This window comes from Bacillus rossius, chromosome 2 (genome assembly GCF_032445375.1).
Source record: "Bacillus rossius redtenbacheri isolate Brsri chromosome 2, Brsri_v3, whole genome shotgun sequence".
Classification (NCBI taxonomy): domain Eukaryota; kingdom Metazoa; phylum Arthropoda; class Insecta; order Phasmatodea; family Bacillidae; genus Bacillus; species Bacillus rossius.
This window is the reverse complement of record NC_086331.1, coordinates 103,398,274-103,420,488: the sequence shown is the minus strand read 5'-3', so window position 1 is coordinate 103,420,488 and position 22,215 is coordinate 103,398,274. Positions and strand designations below refer to the sequence as shown.

General features: G+C 33.0%; 1 protein-coding gene across 5 annotated transcripts in view; it reads right to left on the bottom strand.

The window, feature by feature from the left end:
• LOC134529537 (histone-arginine methyltransferase CARMER) overlaps nucleotides 1-22,215 on the bottom strand; it is a 202,268-nt gene that overhangs the window by 36,140 nt on the left and 143,913 nt on the right. For 2 of the 5 annotated variants that reach the window (XM_063363734.1, XM_063363736.1), the window contains exon 12: nucleotides 419-21,009. The exons of 1 other annotated variant lie outside the window; for it this stretch is intronic. In XM_063363734.1, the coding sequence (XP_063219804.1) occupies nucleotides 20,893-21,009 (117 nt within the window). In that variant the 3' untranslated portion in view covers nucleotides 419-20,892. Of the gene's footprint in view, nucleotides 1-418; nucleotides 21,013-22,215 lie in introns of those variants that run through there. 2 more of the 5 variants (XM_063363733.1, XM_063363735.1) reach the window with 1 other exon arrangement.

Here is a 22,215-nt window from a genome sequence, read left to right as displayed (position 1 = left end):
TCAGAATTTCACGAAAAAAAAAAAAAAATTGAATTGAAAAAAACTAATATTTCCTTGTGCAAAAACTTAACTAACACTCGTAATTTTTGATTAAATGTAATTAACTTTACAAAATACAATTTTTTTTTGGTTTATGTATACGTAATTAATGGGTCCATTTTATTATTTTTGCTAATCCATCACTGGATGTTCAGGGCAATGTCTGATGTAAACCCTGGATTATTGAGTAGCATTACTTAACTCAATATTCTGGATTCCAAAATAAAATGTAATATTACTGTAATCAGTGCATGTCATAATTAAACTTGATCTAAACACTTTTTATAATTAGGCACTAGCTTAAATAAATTATTGTTATGTTCATTCATACATTCGTCTAGTACTAACTTATCAGTTTGCTATCAATTTTTGAAGTAAATTTTCTTTTCTTTTTTCAAAACACATCTAAAACCATAGAACAATTTTTAGTAAGGTACTCTTAACATGGGAAAGGTGCTAATGATTTTATTTTCATACCAAGCCAACAAGATAAAATTTTGAGTAGGGGGAGGGGGATGTACAATGTAACATTTTTAAAATGAGCTTTTAGTTCCATGTTGACAGTGAAGATAAATGCTGCTAGAAAAGTCTGTAGTTAGCATGAAGTTTGATATACATAGGCAACACAGGGCAGCCATAACAAATACAATGATCAACATCATATAATATATGCTCAGTAAGTAGTTCATTCTCTTGCTATTAAATTGTAATGCATACTTCTTCAAGTACTACTAAAATGAGGACAAGATCTAAAACATAATGTAAAAATTTTTTTTTTATAAGCAAGTATAAACACCAATGAAACTCTTGCAGCCAACTCATTAATAAATAAAAATACGTGTAGATAAGTCAATGTGTACCAAAGAGCAATGTTCTGTCCATGCTTATGTACCACAGAAAGAAATATCATTTTATTTACATGTTGCTGAAATAAAATGTTAAGCAAAATTTTTTTTTTTTTGAGAAATAAAATAAAATAATGTTTCAGCTGAATGCATATTTCCCTTATCTTACTAGAATTAACTGGAGGTGTAATCACAAGCCATATAATCCTTACTACAAATTATCTGTCTGGTATTTCAACTTAAGTTTGTTCTTAATGATCACCAAATCACTGGAATAAAAATACACATAAAAATATACTTATCACATCATAAAGAAATTGTTTATTAAAAAACAGGCAAAAGTCATTTAATATAAATGACTTGTTCATGAGCTGCCAATAACAAATGCGATGGACTAATGGGCAAGGCAACAGCTTCTTTTTTCCTGGAAGCCAGCAACAATGCATGCCACAAATTCTTATATGAACAGCGTACTTAATACGGTGAAGCATCATCTGCTTTGAAATAATCAGGGACAATGTAAGGTTAGGAAGTTAAGAAGTTATACTTTAAAAAAATGTAATATCATACATTATTTGCTCTTGCATTAAGTGCATTAGAGTTCTGTTGGTGCTGTGTTTATGCATACAAAAGGTAAATTAGGAAATATTTTAAAACAACACAGTTGAATGACTTCCAAGTGTCAGAACAGAAAAAATGCTTGCAGCTGTAATCCTCGAAGCAAATGGTAGAAAACAATTGAAACTACAATATCTAGCTATCAATAAGTTATCAAGAATAATGATGTAAAATAACTGCATTTTTATTGTTGATCATAAGAAGCAATTATATTTAAAAGAGCTTCTCGAAAACTTTAAAAAAAATAGACATTTCATGACTACAAATCTGTTATTTCATTCTAGTTGGAAGGAAACAACCACGTGAATCAGCATCACTTGAAACATTGTGTAAAAGACAAAATAAAATGGTTTGATTATAGGAACCATAAAACATAAGCAAGTCAAAAAACTTACTATAAAATATTGTAAAATGTGATTAGTAAACTTATGTGAATAATAATATCAAAAATTAGAAAATCTTACAAAACTGAGAGAAAGGATCAGAGTACTGAGACATTCAATTTTTTTTATAAAATAAATAAAAACAATGCAACTGAACATCTAAAAGATACAAAAACATAAATATAAAAGTTTTAAACACTTCATTACTTTCTAAATTTTATAAAATAATCAATACAATTCAAAATATTTTAGCTTATGACAGAAACTGTGATTTGAACAACTTATTTCACAGTATATGTTTTGAACATACTACATGATTTATTAAAATAAAGAGATAAAACATTATTTGCAACAAAGACCACAGCACATCAAGATGATGAATTTAATAACACTAACACACCACACCAAATTCTCATGATCTCATGACAAATGTTTTTTGAAACTAAAGCATTAACTGATGTGTTAGGAACACAAGACCTTTCTCAATTACTTAGTATCTGTACAAGTGTAAATATTATAACAAATTCTGAATTTGAAAAACCATAATTGCTGCTTACAAAAAGGACAGCTTTTTTCAAGTAAAGCAACACAAACACTGCATTAGAAATTATTGTTCCCCATACTAACTCTATGTATTATCCTATTTTTCAACCTATGTTGTAATTGTAATGCAAACATTCTGGTTACTACCAAATACATTACTGAATACAATAAATAACAAAACAAAATGCCTAAAAAAAATCATTTTTAGACAGTCCTTCACTGCACATATTTGTAAATTATCCCATCACAATCATGTGTAATAAGGACATGTGTGTTGAGAGTACTTATAATCTGAAACACAAAATGTCTAGTCTTCGACTACTAGCTTACGTAGTTGTCATGGCAGAGGTTAATACAAACACTTAAAATTAAAATTAAATAAATTACACTCACTATCACACTACTAAATACAATTCAAATAAAATAGAAAACATTAAAAATTTTAAATTTTTGCTTTGACTTCATTATTAAATCAATCATATTGAAACTAACACAGTAACCCACAGTGAATAATACATAAAAGAAAAACATAAAATAGTCACAATGCATTTATAAGAAACAGAAACTATATTTTTAATTTAATTTCACAAATTACATAAAACTAAACACCATATGCTTAGAAAAATCAAGTTAATAACATTAACTACTTTTAACTACTTCTCCTGAGTAGCAATACAACCACCAACAGTTTTAATAATCATAATTCATCCTGCACTTGGCAAAGGTGTGGGTTCAAGAGAAAATAATAAAATAAGGTTGGATCAATCCCAATTCTGAAGTGATACAAAGTGTACTTCCACCACTAACAAACCAGTGGTATGTTCTGAGAGGCCATAGTATAATACTTAATATCAGGAAAAAACACTGGAGGAACAAGATTTGCTAATAAATAACAACTCAAAAATTTTAAATAAACTTTAGTAACTAATGGTGGAATTCCAATGAATATTTAACCTTACTGGAAACCAGTCACAAGGATAACAGGAGTGATCTAACTAATTATTTCAAAAATGTTTTCAAATATATTTCTCATTTAAAACAAAATATATATTTAAAAAAAAGTACGTTTAACATGGCTGGGATGTGAGTAGCATTTAGCATTACCCTAGCCCAATACTAACACCACAACACAAAATTGTTTAAATTTTTTAGATGCTCAATTTTCATTTCATTGCTGATCCCTTCCCATTGATTCTTACCTCATTTAGTCTTCTGCTTAGCCAGAAATAAAATGTCTCAGCAGCTAGTTCTACTAAGCATTGAATGAGAGAAAACAATTAGTAAAAATATTCCTGTAGTGCCAATGCAAAAGTGAGCCATGGATGTTTTGAAAAGTGTTAATGGAGAAGAATGGCGACGGCAAAATGGACTGATAAAACAAACTAGCAATATTGAACACTTATAAGCATGAACAAATTAAAAAAAAGAAAATAAATTAGATGATCATATAATTATTTTAAATGCACCTTTTTTTTATATTTCTAAAACAAAGGCAAATAAAATCTATCTGTGTGTATTCATGCAGCAGGTACTTTGAATTCATTTGTGAACATTACAGACTGAATAATTTGACAAACGCAAAGCGCCAAATGAAGCATTTTAAAAATAATCTAGTTTTTTACATGACTGAAGCAGAAAAATCAAATGTACATAAAATTAATGAAATTTTATATTATGACTTTGTCAATTTGACCACCTCTAGTTAAATCCCATTTATTTCTTCCAATATTTATAATTGTCACTCATAAATTTACCTAAAATACTTCTTTGAACCACAACAGTGTTACTGATTTTTTCTAAAACTTATTTTTACTTCACCACATAAAAATAACACATGCTTTATGTGTTTTCATTTTGTCCAAACTAAAACAACCATGCAAAATTTTATTTCTGTACAAAGTGTAGTTTTAAAATTATAAGTTACTGTATGACTGAAAAAAGAAAAATTCAATTTAAATGCTGCCATAAAAATTAAAAATGACTTACTTGGCTGGGAATGTGTGCTGTTATTTATTGCACTGTTGGCCAAGCCATCACTGTTGTTTCAGCATGGACCATGGGAATATTGCTTGCCGTAAGGCACTAACAAGAACAAAAATGTTTAAAAATCTTATTTTGTGATTCAGCAGTTGTTCAGGTTTGGTCTGCTTACAAATATTTGTTTAGTATTTTTAAGTTTAAACAGTAGAAATGAATATAAAAACACTCAGCTACACAGATTAATATTATAAGGAATGTGCTACTTATTCACAACAGAGCATAAGTTTGAAAAGCCATACGTAAAAAAAAAATGTTTATGGTGCAACAGAAATTGAAATATGAACACTGATGGCAGGCATGCTACTGCTATGTCACAAACTACCAAAGCACTATAGTCCGCTGGCCTAAAACTATTTTTAAAATTTTATTTTTATTTTGCATATATATATGAACTTTAGATGCTTAGTTTTTCAGTGAGGAACACTAACATGACTTTGCTTATTACTGACGTTTATTTAAAATGGTGTAAAATGCAAAACAAAATGTGCACATCACTTGTAAGCCTGAATGCAGTCTACCATACATGAGTATGTACAAACTGGCAGTTATAATGGAGTGTGAGAAGCATAGTAAATAGCTTTCAAATACTATTTTTGTCTTGAATTAATAATTTATATATGTCTCCTTTAGTATCTTGAGTCAATCTATTATACTTTCCACGCTCAATTAAGTGTGTTCCAAGTCATCTTTTAGCATTTAGGGCATTATTCCAAGATGTTCAGGTAAGATAGCGAATAAGCACTGCTTTATTGGGACACAACCGTAACCTAACTTGCGAGTTTTATTCCAGGTATCCAACACAAATCACAGTAAGGTAACAGAAAGTCAACAGTTTTAAATATACAGTGCCCTGCGCAAGGCTAGAAACTGGTTCCAACACATTCTAGCAGACGTTTCGCATCCATCGATACAATTTTTATGGCGAAATCCTAGAGATAGCAGTAGTGTCGCATGAATTAAATTGTGTTATTTTAATTTACTCAAGTACTTTATAAGTTTCGATTATTTCTTGTTATGACTATTAAAGCGTATTAAATGCTTCAGGATAGTTTCGTTACCATAAAGTTTTATTTGGCACTCCAATACATTTGGTACTTCCCGAGATATTCAAAAAATTGAATGTGTACAAGTTAATGACACAGGTCCGCCATCTGGAAAAAACCAACAAAAATGTGAGCTCTGCACATAAGCGGGATTTCGGCAACAGATAGGTCACGGATAGGACACCGAAATCCGTTTCCTAAAAGTAAGAAACTGGCAGTGTCCTATCGTGCACTAGGAATACGGTTAAGATACCGGTGTAGCGAACAACACCTAAACAATTATTTTTGTGTCTTGGAATACCGACCTTAGTCATGCTAAAGGCCTCGTTTTTTCACTTTGCATACATAACCAAAGGATATTATGTTTAAACAATTTCACACAATGATGCACTGTACTACTTATACATACACATTGTCTAAATCATTAAAACTTAAAAATTACAGAACAGAATAAAAATACAGGGCAAATAACTAGCTATTTCAGTTAGATTTTCATGAATACAAGTTTACTAACATCACTGCCAAAAATCATAGATGGCTGTTTTATGTGGTATCTGCCTCCGAACTGTTCAACCTTAGTGGGAAACGGTCGCGATGCCTTATCTTTGTGTTTTTTCCCCTTCTTCACAAATCCCCACTTCCACTGATTTTACCTTGCTTCCTCCTCTTTTTCCTTCCCTTACCACCCCTCTTGCATCCTGTTAGCACATGTGCACGGGGCCTGGATTAGGTATAAATAGGGATATTGTGTATGCTTCATTCTGGCATTTGGCAATGATCTTCTGACGTTAGTATTTCGCCCAATTCCCGGCAAGTGGTTAGAAGTGAATCATGGCTACATGCAACTTTAGTTTTCTTCTGTGATGGTGTGAGGTGGTCACGTCCTTAAATGTAAAGTGAGTTTTAATGTCTGTTCATTTGAATTGTTATTAAAGCCATCACAGTCTAAACAATATTTTGGTTTAATATTGTGTTTGGCTGCGAAACCTACTTTGAAGTGGTGCCATAACTATCCACTATCCTTGCACAGGGTTTATCATCACGTAAAATTGTTTAGGCCTACAGGCCTTTGAAAGATTGCACTTTAGTTGCAAGTTGAATTTGTAATTCAGCGAGTGATTCTCGCCAGAACTAAATAATCCCTGGGTGCAGAGCAGCACTGTATAGCCCATTTTCTTACTGCTCCTAATTGAAACATAATTTTTTTATTACTGTATAATCTTGTAATTTTTTCGTGTTGTGTAAGAGTGCCTTCCCTTGACCTCACGTTTAGCGCTACCATTTGAAGGTCAGTAATTACTGCCTATCACAATGTATAAATTTGATAGTTTGCTTAAATACATTGCATGTGCAAACATTTTGTATTTTGCACAGATGCAATTGCTCACGTTTCTTACATAAATCATTCAGTCTTGATTGTATGTACTGTGGCAATCATGGGTTTAAAAAATGTTGAGTATACCAAAGATCAGAATAAAATTGTTACTTATTACCATTGAATTTCCTTGATTTTTTATGATGGGTAACAAAACATAAGTCACCAAATAACTTCCTCATTTGCACCTTAGTAAATGAACAATGTTTAACAGTTCCCTGTTGTTGACAACTCTACGTGTAGGTTTGAAGCACATTGGGAGTGAGTGCCTCCCAGCATGCTTCACCTCAATCATGAAAACAGAATAATTTTTACAAAAGCAAAGCATAGTAGTCAGTTTTAAAACAAGGAATACCACTTGAATTTCACAGTGCACTTACTCAAGTTGACAGCTCACCTTCAACTGAAAAGTTGGCATAAAAAATAAAATAAAAATCCTTGCATCATTAATTAGTTGGTTTCTTCTGGGCATGACATTTTTTAGGGTTGGGTCAAGTTCACAACATGATAATGTACATTACAAATGATTTTTATTACGTGGAAAGAAATAAGAAAAGTATGGCATTATGGAACTTGGCCAATGCAGAAATGAAGGAAAATATAGTAGGGAATATTGGTAACAATGAAAGACTGAATATCACTGAGAAAATAAATATGAATTATAGTGTGAGTTTTGGAGTAAAAATAGCAGTTGTGGTATGAATAGGAGTGATGTAATAAGTGGAACTGAATAGTTTAATAGTACATAAGTGATTAAGTATACAAAGAGTATTTAGTAGATAGTAAGAAATTTATTGGATATGTATGGTACTGTTTGTAATAGTCATGAGAGAAATAAAAAGTCATGTTTCTTTATATTGAATAAATTTAATGGTATAGTAGTGTACAGAATGAATATGTGGTTGTGATTGTAGTAGTGATGAGGAAAGTGTCTGTTCGTGTTTCACGATACTGAATGAATTTAATGGTGAAATAGCAAATACTTGGCATAAATTAAATATATACAAGAGTAATATTGAAGTAAATAATTGTCATAAAGTCATTAAAGGCAAGTGATATTTAAATATTTTAAAGATTTGTATTAGTGTTTTACATGAATTTCATTTGCTGTGTTGGATAATAGGTCCCTTGTGCGTGTTTTATTTGAGATGTTAGGTAAATTATTTGTTTTCTTTTGTTTGTTTTGAATCATAAAATTTAATTTACTACGTAATATAAAAAAAAGTATCACTTTCCGAGGTTAGGTTAATTTTGTCCTCATTGAAGGAATAGCAACATAGCAAAAGGTTTGGTGAGGTAGTTCGGCTAAATTAAAAAAAAGTTTTATAAGTTGTATCACGATGTAGTAGCGATATTTATAAATTTATCCACAGTGCTGTAGTAATTTAGACATGTACTTTCTTATGGTACAAGCGGGGGAATAGTGTGTTTTGGACGGGTAAAGTTTTAAATGTTTGTTTCGTGAGGAAATTATATTATGATATGCAAAATAATAATCTTAGGTTGTGTGTTCTTTACTAGAATAGGTAGGGCTGTATTATAATTTATGATACCTGGGTCGTTGAAATTATAATCAAATATTAATAAAGAAGTTTTATTAAAATGGTATCACAAAATATATTAAACCAAGTGGCATTGTAATACAGACTATACCGTGGGTAATATATCTTCGGTATCGTGTTCTATACTAGAATAGGTAGGCTATAGTATATAGTAAACTTTACTATACCCAGGATGTTTAAATCAAAGTTGCATATTAATAAACAAATGATATAAAGTGGCGTAGAAAAATATATAACACCAAGTGGGATTGTAGTAAAGAATAAGATGTCATAGGTAATAGATATACGGTATCATGTTCTAGACTAGAATTGGTAGGGCTGTAGTATATAATACCATACCAGAAAGTTAAATTTTCTTAAGAAACTTATTTTGCGCAAAACAAGCATATGAATGTGTAGTCACTCACCTAGCTAAGGGCGAGTGACCACAATTTTCCGCAACCTTCCTGAAGTTTGCGTCTGTTTTGCTCGACATTCAAAAAAATTATGTTTATACTTAAAGTCGTGCCTTTGCTTGACGTGTTTACCCACCAGAACAGGGTACAGACAAATATTCTCAAAAGGCATAAATTTAAAATAGCAAGCAGAGTTTCAAAAATTAAAGGAACAGAGTTTCAAAAATTAAAGGAACAGAGTTTTCAGCACCGCACCAAAGAAAATTCTCCAAAAAGTTAACTACAAATTTAATTGCAAAAATTTTATGAGATGCGCATTAAATAAATACATTACTTTACGAATACTACAAAACACCAGTATGTCAGCAAAAAGTTGAAACCTCTCTATTTTTTTTGCCATTAAATTATTACGTTTACATTTAGACCCAACTATTACCATTTAAACACTCTACATAAAAATATTAAAAATCTAATAAGCAGCCTCATAAAATATCTTTACATTAACGTAACATACAAACATACTGCCTAACCCTAACAAAAAATATAGTAAATTTAAAGTCTTTAACCCTGGTTATTTTGGCAATATTAAAATGTTTGCAGTCGTGGGGCGAAGTGCTTTAACTCGGCTGTTACACAGCATAAAATTCAAAAGTTCAAGGCCTTGTAAAACAAAACTAAAATTGTTTTCAATGCACATCTAAGGTGGGTAACACAAGTGAATTAATTTTCACATTACAGGTGCAATCTTTCAACCAGATACAAAGTTGCCGCTAAACCGGCACACCTGTTTCCAAAATTTAAACTGCTTCTTGCTGTGCAGCTGTACCTTAAAGCTTCTGGTAAGGGCACGGGCCGACGACACTTACTTGCCTAATTGTGGGTCTGGAAGAAGCCTCCACAGTGCACGTCACTTGATTACCATGCTCCACATCGACGCACGCCAAAGTTACACGAGTGCGCACAGTCCATTCGCACGAGATGACTTGCACACTTTTTCTCTTGCCGGGTACATAAATTCGACACTCCAAATCGCCCCAACAGTTACACGCAATCCACACATCCCGTTACCTTACTTGTGAAACACAGTCCACAAACCCTCATAGCCACGGCAGGCCCACGGAGCATACAGTGCACCGCCCGAGGCACATCGTACCGCAACTGGTTTTCCGAGTCCCCACAAAACACTCCGCCCAAACTGTCGCGCGCACTAGTCCACGTGCAAGAAAGTAGTTCTGCACTCCAACACACCCACGCGTAAATATAAAGTTATGATAAAGGCTGCTGACAGAATAAAAATAATATAAATAAATGCCACATTAAATTACATACAATAAATACTGAAATATTAAATATATTGATTAAAAAAAATTACAAGAAAGGCCTTCACTGATCTAGAAATAAGTTCTGCAAAACTTAAACAAATATAAAATAAAAATTCTGTTGGTTTCAGAAAAAAACATTAGCATTGCAAAGTTTTTTAGAAAGTCCAATGTCTTTGTAACCAGGAATTACAGATGTTCCCCACCCGAAACCCCACATTCCCATGCCTGTTCCGTAAGATTGTAGGGGTAGTAATGACATGAGCGCTCTCATCAATATGAATTCCTGAAGTTTTTATTTATAAAATAACATACCAGCATATTTTTAAAATCATGTTGCAATTGCAAATTACATTTGGTGAAAACCGAAAAAAAAAATCCACAAAAGAAAATATATCATGCACCAGGCATGTCATCAGCAGACTTGTCCAGGCTTCTGCTCATGAGGTACTTGGTGTCCTTCAGTTATAAAAACTGCTTGTACAACTTGTTTACCATCATATGTTAACTAACTGCTGTTGCATTTTATCCAGAACTGAAATTAATTGGTTTTGAAAGTATCCCTGAAAATGTTGGGGCCAAATACTGATCGTGCTTGCTATATTTTTATGGCTTGGCATAAGAATGTGCTTGTAAGGGCTAAACAGATGGCAAACAAGGCATGTTGTTATGTCATCTTGCACAGGTTTTAGAGTATGAACTTAATTATAGGTACAAGTTTGCTAATGTGAATTAAAATTGTGTTAATTTCTCTCTACATTTATTTACTGTACTATTAAGCTATATATTAAACAGAATTTTTTTTTATTCAATCAGAATGCATTTTTGTAAGAAGTGACAGTGAAACAGAGGATGCAAAATATAGTTATTTTGATACACACACTTTTGATAAACCATTAACATCAACTGGGATGGTCAGCTGCACTTAAAGCTGTGTTGCTGAGAACACATCAACAACAGATGAGTTTAAAGAAGCGTTAAATATAGTGATGACGAAGCTTCTACAAAGAAAGAGCAAACAATTTTTTTTTATTGTTCAATAACATAATATTTCCCAATAGTAGTTCTCTCACTTCAAGTACTTATGACTGGACATGAAGCAAATGTCAATAGTATTATAGCAAAGTCCTCAATAAAAAAATTTTAAAAATTGAGGTAAACTTTGATGAGTTTGATTACAGAACTATGTAAGCAGTATTATGAGTTCACAGCTGACAATAACTAATTTCTAGAACAATGGAAAGACATTCATTGTGATTAAATGCTTTGGTTCACAGTGGCATGACAATTCAGTGAAAAAAATTAAACCTAGCAAGTACTCGTTCAAAGATCCTCTCTTATGAGCTACTATTTTCAATTGTGACACGAGGCAGGGTTTTACTTATTTTCCATGACTTAGTATTTCAGGTTCAATAACATAGATAATGGAGAAATCTCGCTTTAAAAAGTTCTGCCTCTAGTAAATAGGAATACCAGATGCATTTTAATAATAATTTTCACCATACAATTGCTGAAAAAAAATGAAACTTATTTCACAACACAATTATAGCAGCCATTTTTCAAAACAGTATGTTATCGTGTGTGTGTGTTTTTTTTTTATTATTATTATTTAAAGTATTGTATAGTATTTGCTCCTTCTAAAGAGATGTTGAATGTTGAAACTTCTATTTGCAGAGACAGAAATCTTCAGAAGGTTATGTTTTCATAAATATGTGTCTAAATATTAAACAATACTTTTGTTCCCTTTCTTATAGTTATTAATAGAGTGTTATTGTTCTTACAGCCAATGTTTTATAATTTTTAATTATTTTTATATAACTTTTAACTCACTACTTTCATGCCAGCAGGCTAACTGAGAGAAAAGATGATTACAAGATAAACTAAAGCTGATTATACAATTAGACACCCTAAATGCCTTTGCCGGAATTAAAATCCAGAACCCCCTCACACTGAAATTGGTTAGCACTCCAAGCAATGGCACCAAATGCTTTAATAAGCTTTCATATTCAAAAGTAATAATTGAATATCAATATATAACATAATTACGTGAAATTTTTTACCAAGAACAACATTCATTCGCTTGCTGTTCTATATTGTATGTACACATTCTTACATTATGGGAGTAAGGCACAAAATACTTGGTTGAATCAGAAATATACTGCAAAGAAAATGGCCCGTGTAATGCTGTAGATTTTAAATGTGTAACTAATATTCTTAGGAGAAAAAAATGCATACGAGCAAAGATAAACTGGTTTAATGGTTGCAATGAAATACCTTTGGCATATTTTTTTTGATAGCACGCAGAGCACTCACATATCATGGTTCTTAATGGCAACGGATAACAGTAAAACTAACAAAGCAAAGCTAAGCAAAGCAAAACAAACTCTTAAAACATTAATACTTGGCCATTGGTTCACTTTTTGAGGCGTATGTTCATTATATGCAAATCTCCAGCACAATAAACCACGAGAAGTTAAAACAACAAAAAATTTATTGCCATCCAAACATGCAAAGATGCCACTGATCCCAGCATGCCACAGCACACTGCTCTATTTGGTCTATTTTTATGTTTTTAGCCCCAGTAAAATAAGTGCTTTGAAAAAATGGACAAACTTATCTGCAGAACAGAAAACCAGGCTATGAACAAAATTAACTAGACTAGTACCGGGCGACACAATATTTTCTTCTTATTAGATTTCTTCTATTTATGGAAAACTATAGTAAAGTTTTGGAGACTGCAGGCTGGAGTGGAAGGGATGGTTTGATGGTAAGTTTTTGAAGGGAGGAGCAGAGGAGTCCTAGTCATTACAAACTGGTCACAGATTAGGAGGGGAGGCATCTAGGTCTGCCTGTTATGCCACTACATGAGACAGATAACATAAAGACATCTGCACACAATTATTAAAGATATTGAAAGACATCAGTATACCGATCATGAGTTTACTTAACAGTAAGTTTACATAAATTGCATGTTATATAGCTTAGAACAGGGTTTCCCCAACACTGTGCTGTGCGCCATAAAGCCTCTGTAGTTGTGCCGCAAGATTTTGGTAAACAAAAATGGTGATGTATAAAAACAAAAAAAAATTCAAACATTAATAAACTTTTAAGTACAGGCAGTAAAGGGAAACACGGGCTGAGGGTAGTAGCACCCTACAGTAGAATATAAATGGTTTATTTTAATTTTAAAGTTACTAAAAATTTTAAACCCAGTAGCAAAAATATAAAAATAATCATGTTTGAAAATAGGAATTTAAATATATGTATTGTGTGATTTCAGCATTGATCCTTAGGTGCCATAATTCAAGAAAGGTTGGTAAACAATGGCTTAGATTGTTAATGTGTAGTAAAATAATGAAATTTTTTCAGATGAGAAGAGTTTTTACAATTGGAATTGATCCAACCTTAGTAAAATGAAAGGTGATACAATCAAGACATTAACTTTGTTTACTATCACTACATTAAAACAGTATGGTGGGGTAGGGCTACTTGAGGTTAAAGAGGTTTTAAGTATTAAAAGTAACCAGCAACATCTTATGGCTGAAATTTAGAAGTAAATAAGTACAAAGTAAATAATACCTAAAGTTTCAAATTACTCATTACCAGGAACACTAAATCTAAATCTAAAAATGCATAATTTGATAGCAAAGGACATGTTGAACAGATTTGTAATTTTTTAAGTGAACCTACCAAATTTATAATCTGTTTCACTTCATAACAGGGTATGTTAATATTTTCTAAACAACCCAACCAAACAAATTTATTGTGCAGTGGAAAAATGTATGATTTAATTTCAACTAGCCACATTTTCCCTACAAAAATAAAAGCCAAACAATTCTACCCGAGTTTAAATACCATCAAAAAATGACACTATAACATTTACATTTTGAGCAAATTGTGTCTGCTTGAGCACTTATAATTACATGATACGTTTAAAATTGAAATACACACTATAAAAAACTGAACTGCTACTACTTACTTTCTCAGGGTAAAAAATTCTAGCAATTTTTTTTGAAAGCTTATAGCCATTTAATATTTCATCAAGTTTCAAATCTTGCAATCACAAACAAAAAAATTGAATGTTAACATCACGAACACTGAGTAACATAAACCACATTTTATTACTAATTCTGAAAGTCAAATCCAGAATCATGACCTTAAAAGAAATCACCATATGTCAGTTTCCATACCTCTTTTGACACTGAATTAACATAATAGCAGTGGAAAATAACTTACACTTTGTGTATAATTTGTTCAAACTGCTTTTGATCCAATAATTAAGGTGTAAAAAATTTCCAGTTTAAAAAATACTTCTTTTCAAAGCATCATGTTCCCAGACATGGAAAAGTATCTTGTAACCAATGCAGACACATACTTGCATGCAGCTTCATGCTTATGCAAAGCAAGTACATATGCATGCACATTTCTCTGACCCTTTTCATTTGATTCACCACAAAAATTTTAATGGTTTACTTTTTGCATTTTTATTCCTTTTGTCATACATTAGAAAATCTTCTAATTGTTTTGTAGGACTTTTTTTTCACAGAGCACTAGTTTGTTTAGTAACATACACAAAACATTTTATTGACATATAACTTTAGACATTTTGACAAATTTAGCATTTAGCATCTACCATACTGAACATCTGATTCCACGTATCTAGTGCCACTAGTGTGATTATATAAAGAATCTATAAAACCTTTCATTTAGAGCTGGACTAATCATCTTTTTTGTCAATAATATTCATTTTATGCTTTTACTAGAGGTCTAGCTAATTTTTTTAAACCCAATTAAATATTTTCATTTTATGGAAAAACTATGGCTTGCCTTATAAATACATACCTAATGACCACCAAAAATAAGTAAGGGAAAATAGAATAACTATCAATCTTTCAAAAACTATAAACATCTTCAATGAGGACCCACTGTGTCATTACTGTAGGAAAAATCACTGTTATTAGGAACCTTATTGGTAGGAACATTATTAGTAGTAATCAAACCGAAAAACAAAGTATTAATAATGTATTAAATAAGTAGTGTGCAAAGCTTCGGAAAGTCAGTCGAATTGTGATTAAAAATGGTGATTAATTTAATGGTTTTAGTTGCATTTTGGTGCCTAATAGTGTAATAACTTGCAGTTCTGAGCTATCAGTCATGTTCCCCTCACAATTTAAGTCTTTAAAATATTTAAGTAAAATGTTAACTGTAGGGGTGTGCGAATCTTCTGAAAGTCTAAGTCAAATTGAAAACTAATTTTCTTCAAGTTTGTCTTCGTAGGAAAAAAAAAAGCTTCAGAGATCCAAAGAATATTTCTTAAAGCTAAATACTTTAAAAGCTGGATTCAACATCATAGTTCAGGCAATAGCATTCACAGTGCCTCCTAACTGTGGTAGGGGAGTAAACAACTCACACAGTTAATTATAATGAGAACTGTCGGCACAGACCGGATGCTCGCCATGATGTTGTTTATCTGTTGACAGTTGCGACAATTATTTCTTCTGCCTATCTAGCAAAAAAAAATCAACTAACACCCCACTGAGGAAAATAAAAAACAGGCCACACAAGCTGCAGGGACTGGAGAAGAAAAAACTTGCCACACGTTTACTACACACTGTTCAAGGTGAGGCGAGACATTTTTGGCAGGGTTCTTAAGACAATTTGACTTCAGTAGCTTGATATTCTTATAAAATTAATCAAATACATATTTATACATGATAAGTAAGTCTTAAGATGATAACAAGGTGTCAATGTCTAAATGTTTACTGAATATCAGCCAAAAAATAATTCACCTCATCGTGGGTAGTGTGTAACCTAGGTTTTTTTACTCTTAAGTTCAATAATAAAATAAAAAAACGTGCATGGAGACCATGCTCAATGGAAGTGAAACTTCTTGCTTATTAAGTATAGATAGAGATAAATTATTAGTATTGTTTATTGAACAATAAATAATAATTGAGAACAGTAAGGATGCGGATATGATCTCAAATGATAAAAGCCCCTTTTCTGCACCTTTTACTCTCGCATCTGTTCAATGGTACTTTTCGGTACATCTTTTGGCGGTTTATTCCAACGTTTCCTTGATAATACCTCTTATCTGCTTCTACATTTTTATATTTAGGCATGCTGTTAAATCATGATCCCAGCTGAATAAAATGAAAGAACATAAATTACACTTATACAGTCTATCCCAAAAGTCTAAAAGTCTTTCTGACATGTCAAGTGTTCACATACTAAAAATAAATTACTTATAAAGCTAACCTCTTATGTCTATGCATCTTTTTTTTTTTTAATTTTCACACACCCTATTCATATAAAAATGAATGATACTTATTAAGACGTCTCCCCTTCCGGCTGTAAAAACTACAGTGTTTTATCGCAGAATCGTCGCACATTTTATACTAAAATCAAGTTTGAAAAGTAGGGGTGCAACATTTATGCAAGAAAAAAATTTTTTTTTGTTCGGTAAAGTTCATAAAAACAAAACCCATTCATGGAAAGTACATTTATTTAAAAAGTGAAGTATAAAAGAGCACGCCAAACAATTTATTTTAATAAGTAATGCAACAAAAACCTTTCATTAACTTTAATAGAAAAACAAACTCTGTGATCCGAATGTGAGCCTGAACGAACACTTAACTATCGTCGTAGTACACACCACGAAAGAGTGCGGGCCATCAAATGCAGTTAACTCGGCACTTGACAGAGAGCATGCAATTGGCGAGATATTGATATTCGACTATGTGTGCGCGCTCTATACGGGAAGCAACATAACCAAACATGAATGATGCCAACTAGCGCTGGCTACATTGTTGTAAGTGGTACACCGTGGACACGCAAACAAACAGATCAAGGTTATAAAGTTTAAAAACGTCTTTAAAAGAAAATGTACACATCAGACAACTTTGTATTTCCGTTAATTAAATAAGTAAGTAAATGGTAATGTCCGAATATATATTAGATTTATACTTTAAAACACATCATTTTGAACGGAAAAAATACCCACACAAAGCGCTCCGAATCTAATAGCAGGACCAAAAACATAATGCAACGATTACGCGAGAGGTTTTTTAATCCAAATATTGACGCCCTAAAATATAGGTGCAACAATTATGCACGTGCGACGACTATGCGATAAAAGAGGGTAGCTAGAATACAGCATGCTACGCAACGTACCTACCCCCCTCCATTGCCATATCCCCATTCAACCACTAGTGCATGCGTTGGAGTAGCGTCGCCACTGATGCACTCTCCTCCTCTACCCGTTCCACGACCTCGTACCTAAATATCCCCTCCTCGCCCGGTTCCCCCACCCCCAACCTAAATATTCCCCTCATGTGATCAGAATTTTTGTAACGCTCAAAAATTGCAGCGCCCTCAGCAAATAAGTTTCATGTCAAAAATTATGATAGCTTGGGCAAGTTTTCTTTCTAATATGTAGGCTCTGTTGCAATTTAACCATTTTAAATAAATTTTAATGTTGCGCAGTAAAAATATTTTAATTAATGCTGTATTAATGTTACAAGCCAAAATATGTGACAAGCCAGAATTATGATATTTTTCCGTCTAGTCATATTACATTATCGGGTAAGCTGCTGATAACTAAGTTTGCCCCCAGCTACCCCCGCAAAAGAAACACCCACGACCACCCCACCACAGGTACAACCTGTACCTGCGGACAACATGGTGGTAGACACTGCAAATTTTAAAATTAAAATAAAAATTTTAAAAATTTATGCTTGAAATCTGATTCTTAAAGGAGAATGAAGTTGATTTCTAACTTATATTTTTATTTCATTTAATTAGATTAACTCATTAACCAAATTTTTATTGTAATCATTAAATACTCTAATTTTCATGATGATGATATTTAGAAACCCAAAAAAATTGTGACTTACGAAATTGCGAAAAATTACTAAACACTATTGGACAGTTTAAAATGTTCTTTAATGAAAGTTAAATGTTTTCAAGTGTTCATGATTCGCAAATCATTCACTAGTTTCCTTGTAAATTATTTTATTCACACGTTCTCATATTTATTCACAAATATCCACAAATTTTTAGTAATATTATTTTTTTCTTGAACAGAGAGATATGAACACATAATAACTACTGCATTTATCTATATGTATGGTACATTGTCAGGCTTTGTGGTATACTAAATGGAATTAAAGGGTACAAATTAATGAATGCTATAGCCCAAATTATGGTGACGAGATGGCAGAAGATTATTACCGTACCACTCGAGTGGCAATTGTGAGGGGAAGGAAGGGGGGGGAGAGAGAGAGAGAGAGAGAGAGAGAGAGAGATAATATCTTTACCTTAGTTTCAGACAACTAGCATTTGAAAAATAAAATATATCACATGTTAACAGTGTTTTTATCTTCTCACTTTCATTACTGCAGCGCTGGCCACCTAAGTTTTTTCATCACTCTTGACCCCTTCTCCAATATCACAGGTTTCCCTTCATATGCCCTTCTTGACCCACCTGTTTATGCCAGCCTCAAAAAATTTTTGCAAGACAAAAGGTCCTTTCATTATTTCATGGATATAAATATCTACATGCTTTTACTAAAAATGTATTAATAAATTTGACTTCTAAAAGATGATACTCTCACCTGTATTTGTGTTATAAGCAATATTTGAAGGAGAGCCACAAATGAGATAAAAGCTATCAATGCAGTAAAACCTAACATACAGCTCAAAATGAAAAATTTTTCAGTGAAACTTCTTTGGTTGTGATGGGAATTAAATTTCAAGGCCTAAATTTAATGCAACTTTTTCCCAAAACTTTGTTGTGAAATGTTTCTGACGCGAAAAGGACGGAGAATAGTTTGTGAACGGTCAGGCCTCGATGCCTTGAGCGGGCTCCACGTGGTGGCGTGCGTCTCAGGTTAAACCATGGCATGCTGCAGGGATAGGCGGGTCACGGCAGTATGGACCCACCTACGCCTGTCTCCACTCGACTTGCTGAATTTTATTACAGAAGTATTTGGGCAGAGAGCAAAACAACGGAGTGTATTATAATTATGAGCACACGAGCATGTAAATATGTTAAGTCCAAATAAGAACATGCTTGTTTAAAAAACATTTAAACAAATCCCATGCATGGAATGTTAATTTTATTTTCCTATAGGCGTAGTTTTAATTTATGATCGTTATGGACTATGAAGAAAATGCAACCAATTTTGTAATGATATCATACAAACCTAGTAATGAAGATGTTTTGAGGATATTGTATTGGGGGCTATTTATTTATTACCTGATATTTAATTCAGTGTTTCATCAAAATTCCTTACCTCATTCCCAATACTTTACATATTTAAAGAAGTTCATACATAAAAGCTCAGTCCCCACACAAAACTAGAAATGAAAGGAAAGAACATCCTGTTGTAATTTATGCCTATTTTTTCTACACTTGTTGAAGTGAAACTTTTTTAGGCTCAATGAGAGTAAAATTTCAATTACAATTTCAAGGCCAAACTTTAATGCAAAGTTTTTGTGAAACATTGTTTTGAAACGTTTCTTATGCCAGAGAGATATAAGGAGAGCACTTATGAGTTAAGGTTTGAATTGCCAAAGAAGTTTCACTTATATTATATGTACTGAGTTACACGCACTCATTTTTTTTTGCACTAGCTCAGCATGGTGAATGTAAGGTTTTAATATGTTGGTTTCCACTCACAGATGTACTAATTAAATACATTTCAGCTGATTGTTCCTTTAGAAATACTACAATCTTGCGATACAAACTTACTCTCACTGTTGTCTACTTTTTTTGCACAGAGATTTACAATCGATTTGAGACCTACAAAATATGATAGTTTCAAATGACACTGCACCAATAGACCGAAAAGACTATCCAGCCACCTCTTGCCTACCCAAAAGTTATTCTTGTAAGTTTGAGAAGTACTCAATGATCAAAAGATATATACTACAGAACTGGAAAGATTTTCACTGTCTTGGATTATTCCACTTCCAATAAAAATGAAGACATTAAAGTTCTTTTAAAAGCAACACCCAAAGCTTAAATCAGTTACAAGAAAAAAACTGAGCCTGGTTCAAACATTATTCAAAGAGTACCTCATTCTATAATTGATTTCTTGAACAAATAGGAAGACTGACATTCAGTGAGTAGCTAAGTCTACAAAATACATTAAAATTATTTAATAGTGGTTTACAAAATACACACACATTACGTATAATCACACATCAGGTGCTGGACCATTTAATATTTAACCCAACAGCACACACAACACACACATACATACACAAAAAAACATGCATACAATTTCTGAAACTACTAGTAAGCAATCTCATCTTCGTGAGTCGATTGTATGCGTTGTAAACAAAATATTTAAGTGTCAATTGGATAGTATCGGACTTCATATGTGCTAGAACAGCACCCAAGAAAGATTTGTACACTTCTAGCAGTACACTAACAAAGTCATCCAGGCAGAAGATTGACTTGCATGAAACAATTACAAATACTTGTGCTCTGGCAAGTAACACAAACAATACCTCTAGTAAACTACTCAGTCTTTATTTACCCATATTGCTTGATTATCAAGCTAGGATGTGGTTAACACAACACAAGTCCGCTCCCACATGCTACGACAGATGCATAAACTCATTTCTTGTGTTGCCTACACAGCACCGCTCACGAGCCTGTTCACTTGTGCGTGCCAGATAGGAAGCTGCAGGGTCAGTCTATGCTGTGCGCAAGCTTCCCTTCACTGCCGATAGCTGGGCACCGTTAACACAGAACTCCCGGGGGTGACATAGTCGCCAATCATCAGACTGTTGTTTACTGGGTAGTGGGAAGTATTGCCCAGAACCAACTGGTGAGTCTGCTGAAACACAAAAACCCATGTGTGTAAGCAGTAAGCAGTACTGATGTGTCGGTTCTACTTTTCACCCGGTTCTTCAAAATCAGTGGTTAGTCCTAGGTTTTAGGTTAACCTCCACACAATTTCTATTCTATCCAAACATACTGTTTACAAGAGATTAGATGAATTATAAAAAAAGTTATAAAACAAATATGGCAGTAGCAATACATCAAAGCAATAGCAAGTTATGTATTTATTATGACGGGAGAGGGATGTAACCCTCAAGTGCTATCGCTTGACTGGGTGCACGAGCTCTAAAAGCACTGGTTGCTAAGGGTGATACTAGCTCACACATCATACACAACTTCACCTTTACATGCCAAGCACCAAACAAGCCTGCAGTCTTTGCGTCAATAGTGTGCCTTTTTGGGACTCTAAGCGATGAATTTACAATGTTATGTTGGAATATAAAATTAAAATGCAATTCCCTTGTAGCATTTACAATACTGTGTATGGAACGTTTCATAATTTAAAACCTTTTTCACTGTCCTAAAAGTACATGTTATAGACATAACTATGGAACAAAACTTGTATAGACTAGAGCAATGGCTCTTAAGGCGATTGGTGCATGGAAAATATTACGACAAAACTAATTTAACTGTACATATTTATTTTTGATGCTTCTTTTTAAGACATAATATACCTAGGATATTTTTAATAAACTTTTTTTTACTGAGTTATGTCATTTTAAATGCATTTATTTTTATTCCAAGCCAGAATTATTTAGATAACACATAATTATGTTAAACTTAAGTATAGTTCAAGAAACGAGTGTACGAATAGGTTTCTGCACCTATAAAAGTAAGAAGAAAAAAATTTCATCGTCAAAATTACAGTTAAATATTGAAAATTTCCATTGATCACTGCTGGACTACTTCAGGAGCGATTTAAAGAATAACTTTAAATGAAAATGAAAACATAATTGGCAGAACACTATTGAGTTATGTACATATTTTCATATCCTTTTGTTTTTGATACGATCCGACTCAAAACACGCCCTCTGGAGTGACAGTTCTAGTGCTGCGTATAAAACTCTCGCCGCCGGGAAGAATGTCCCCGCGACGTGGCGCTGAGGGCGGCGCTTGTCGGAACCAGGTAGTCCGGCGGAGCTCGGGCCGGCTGGCCGCAGCCTGCGGGTGGGGAGGGGGAAGAATGGGGTGTAGAGGG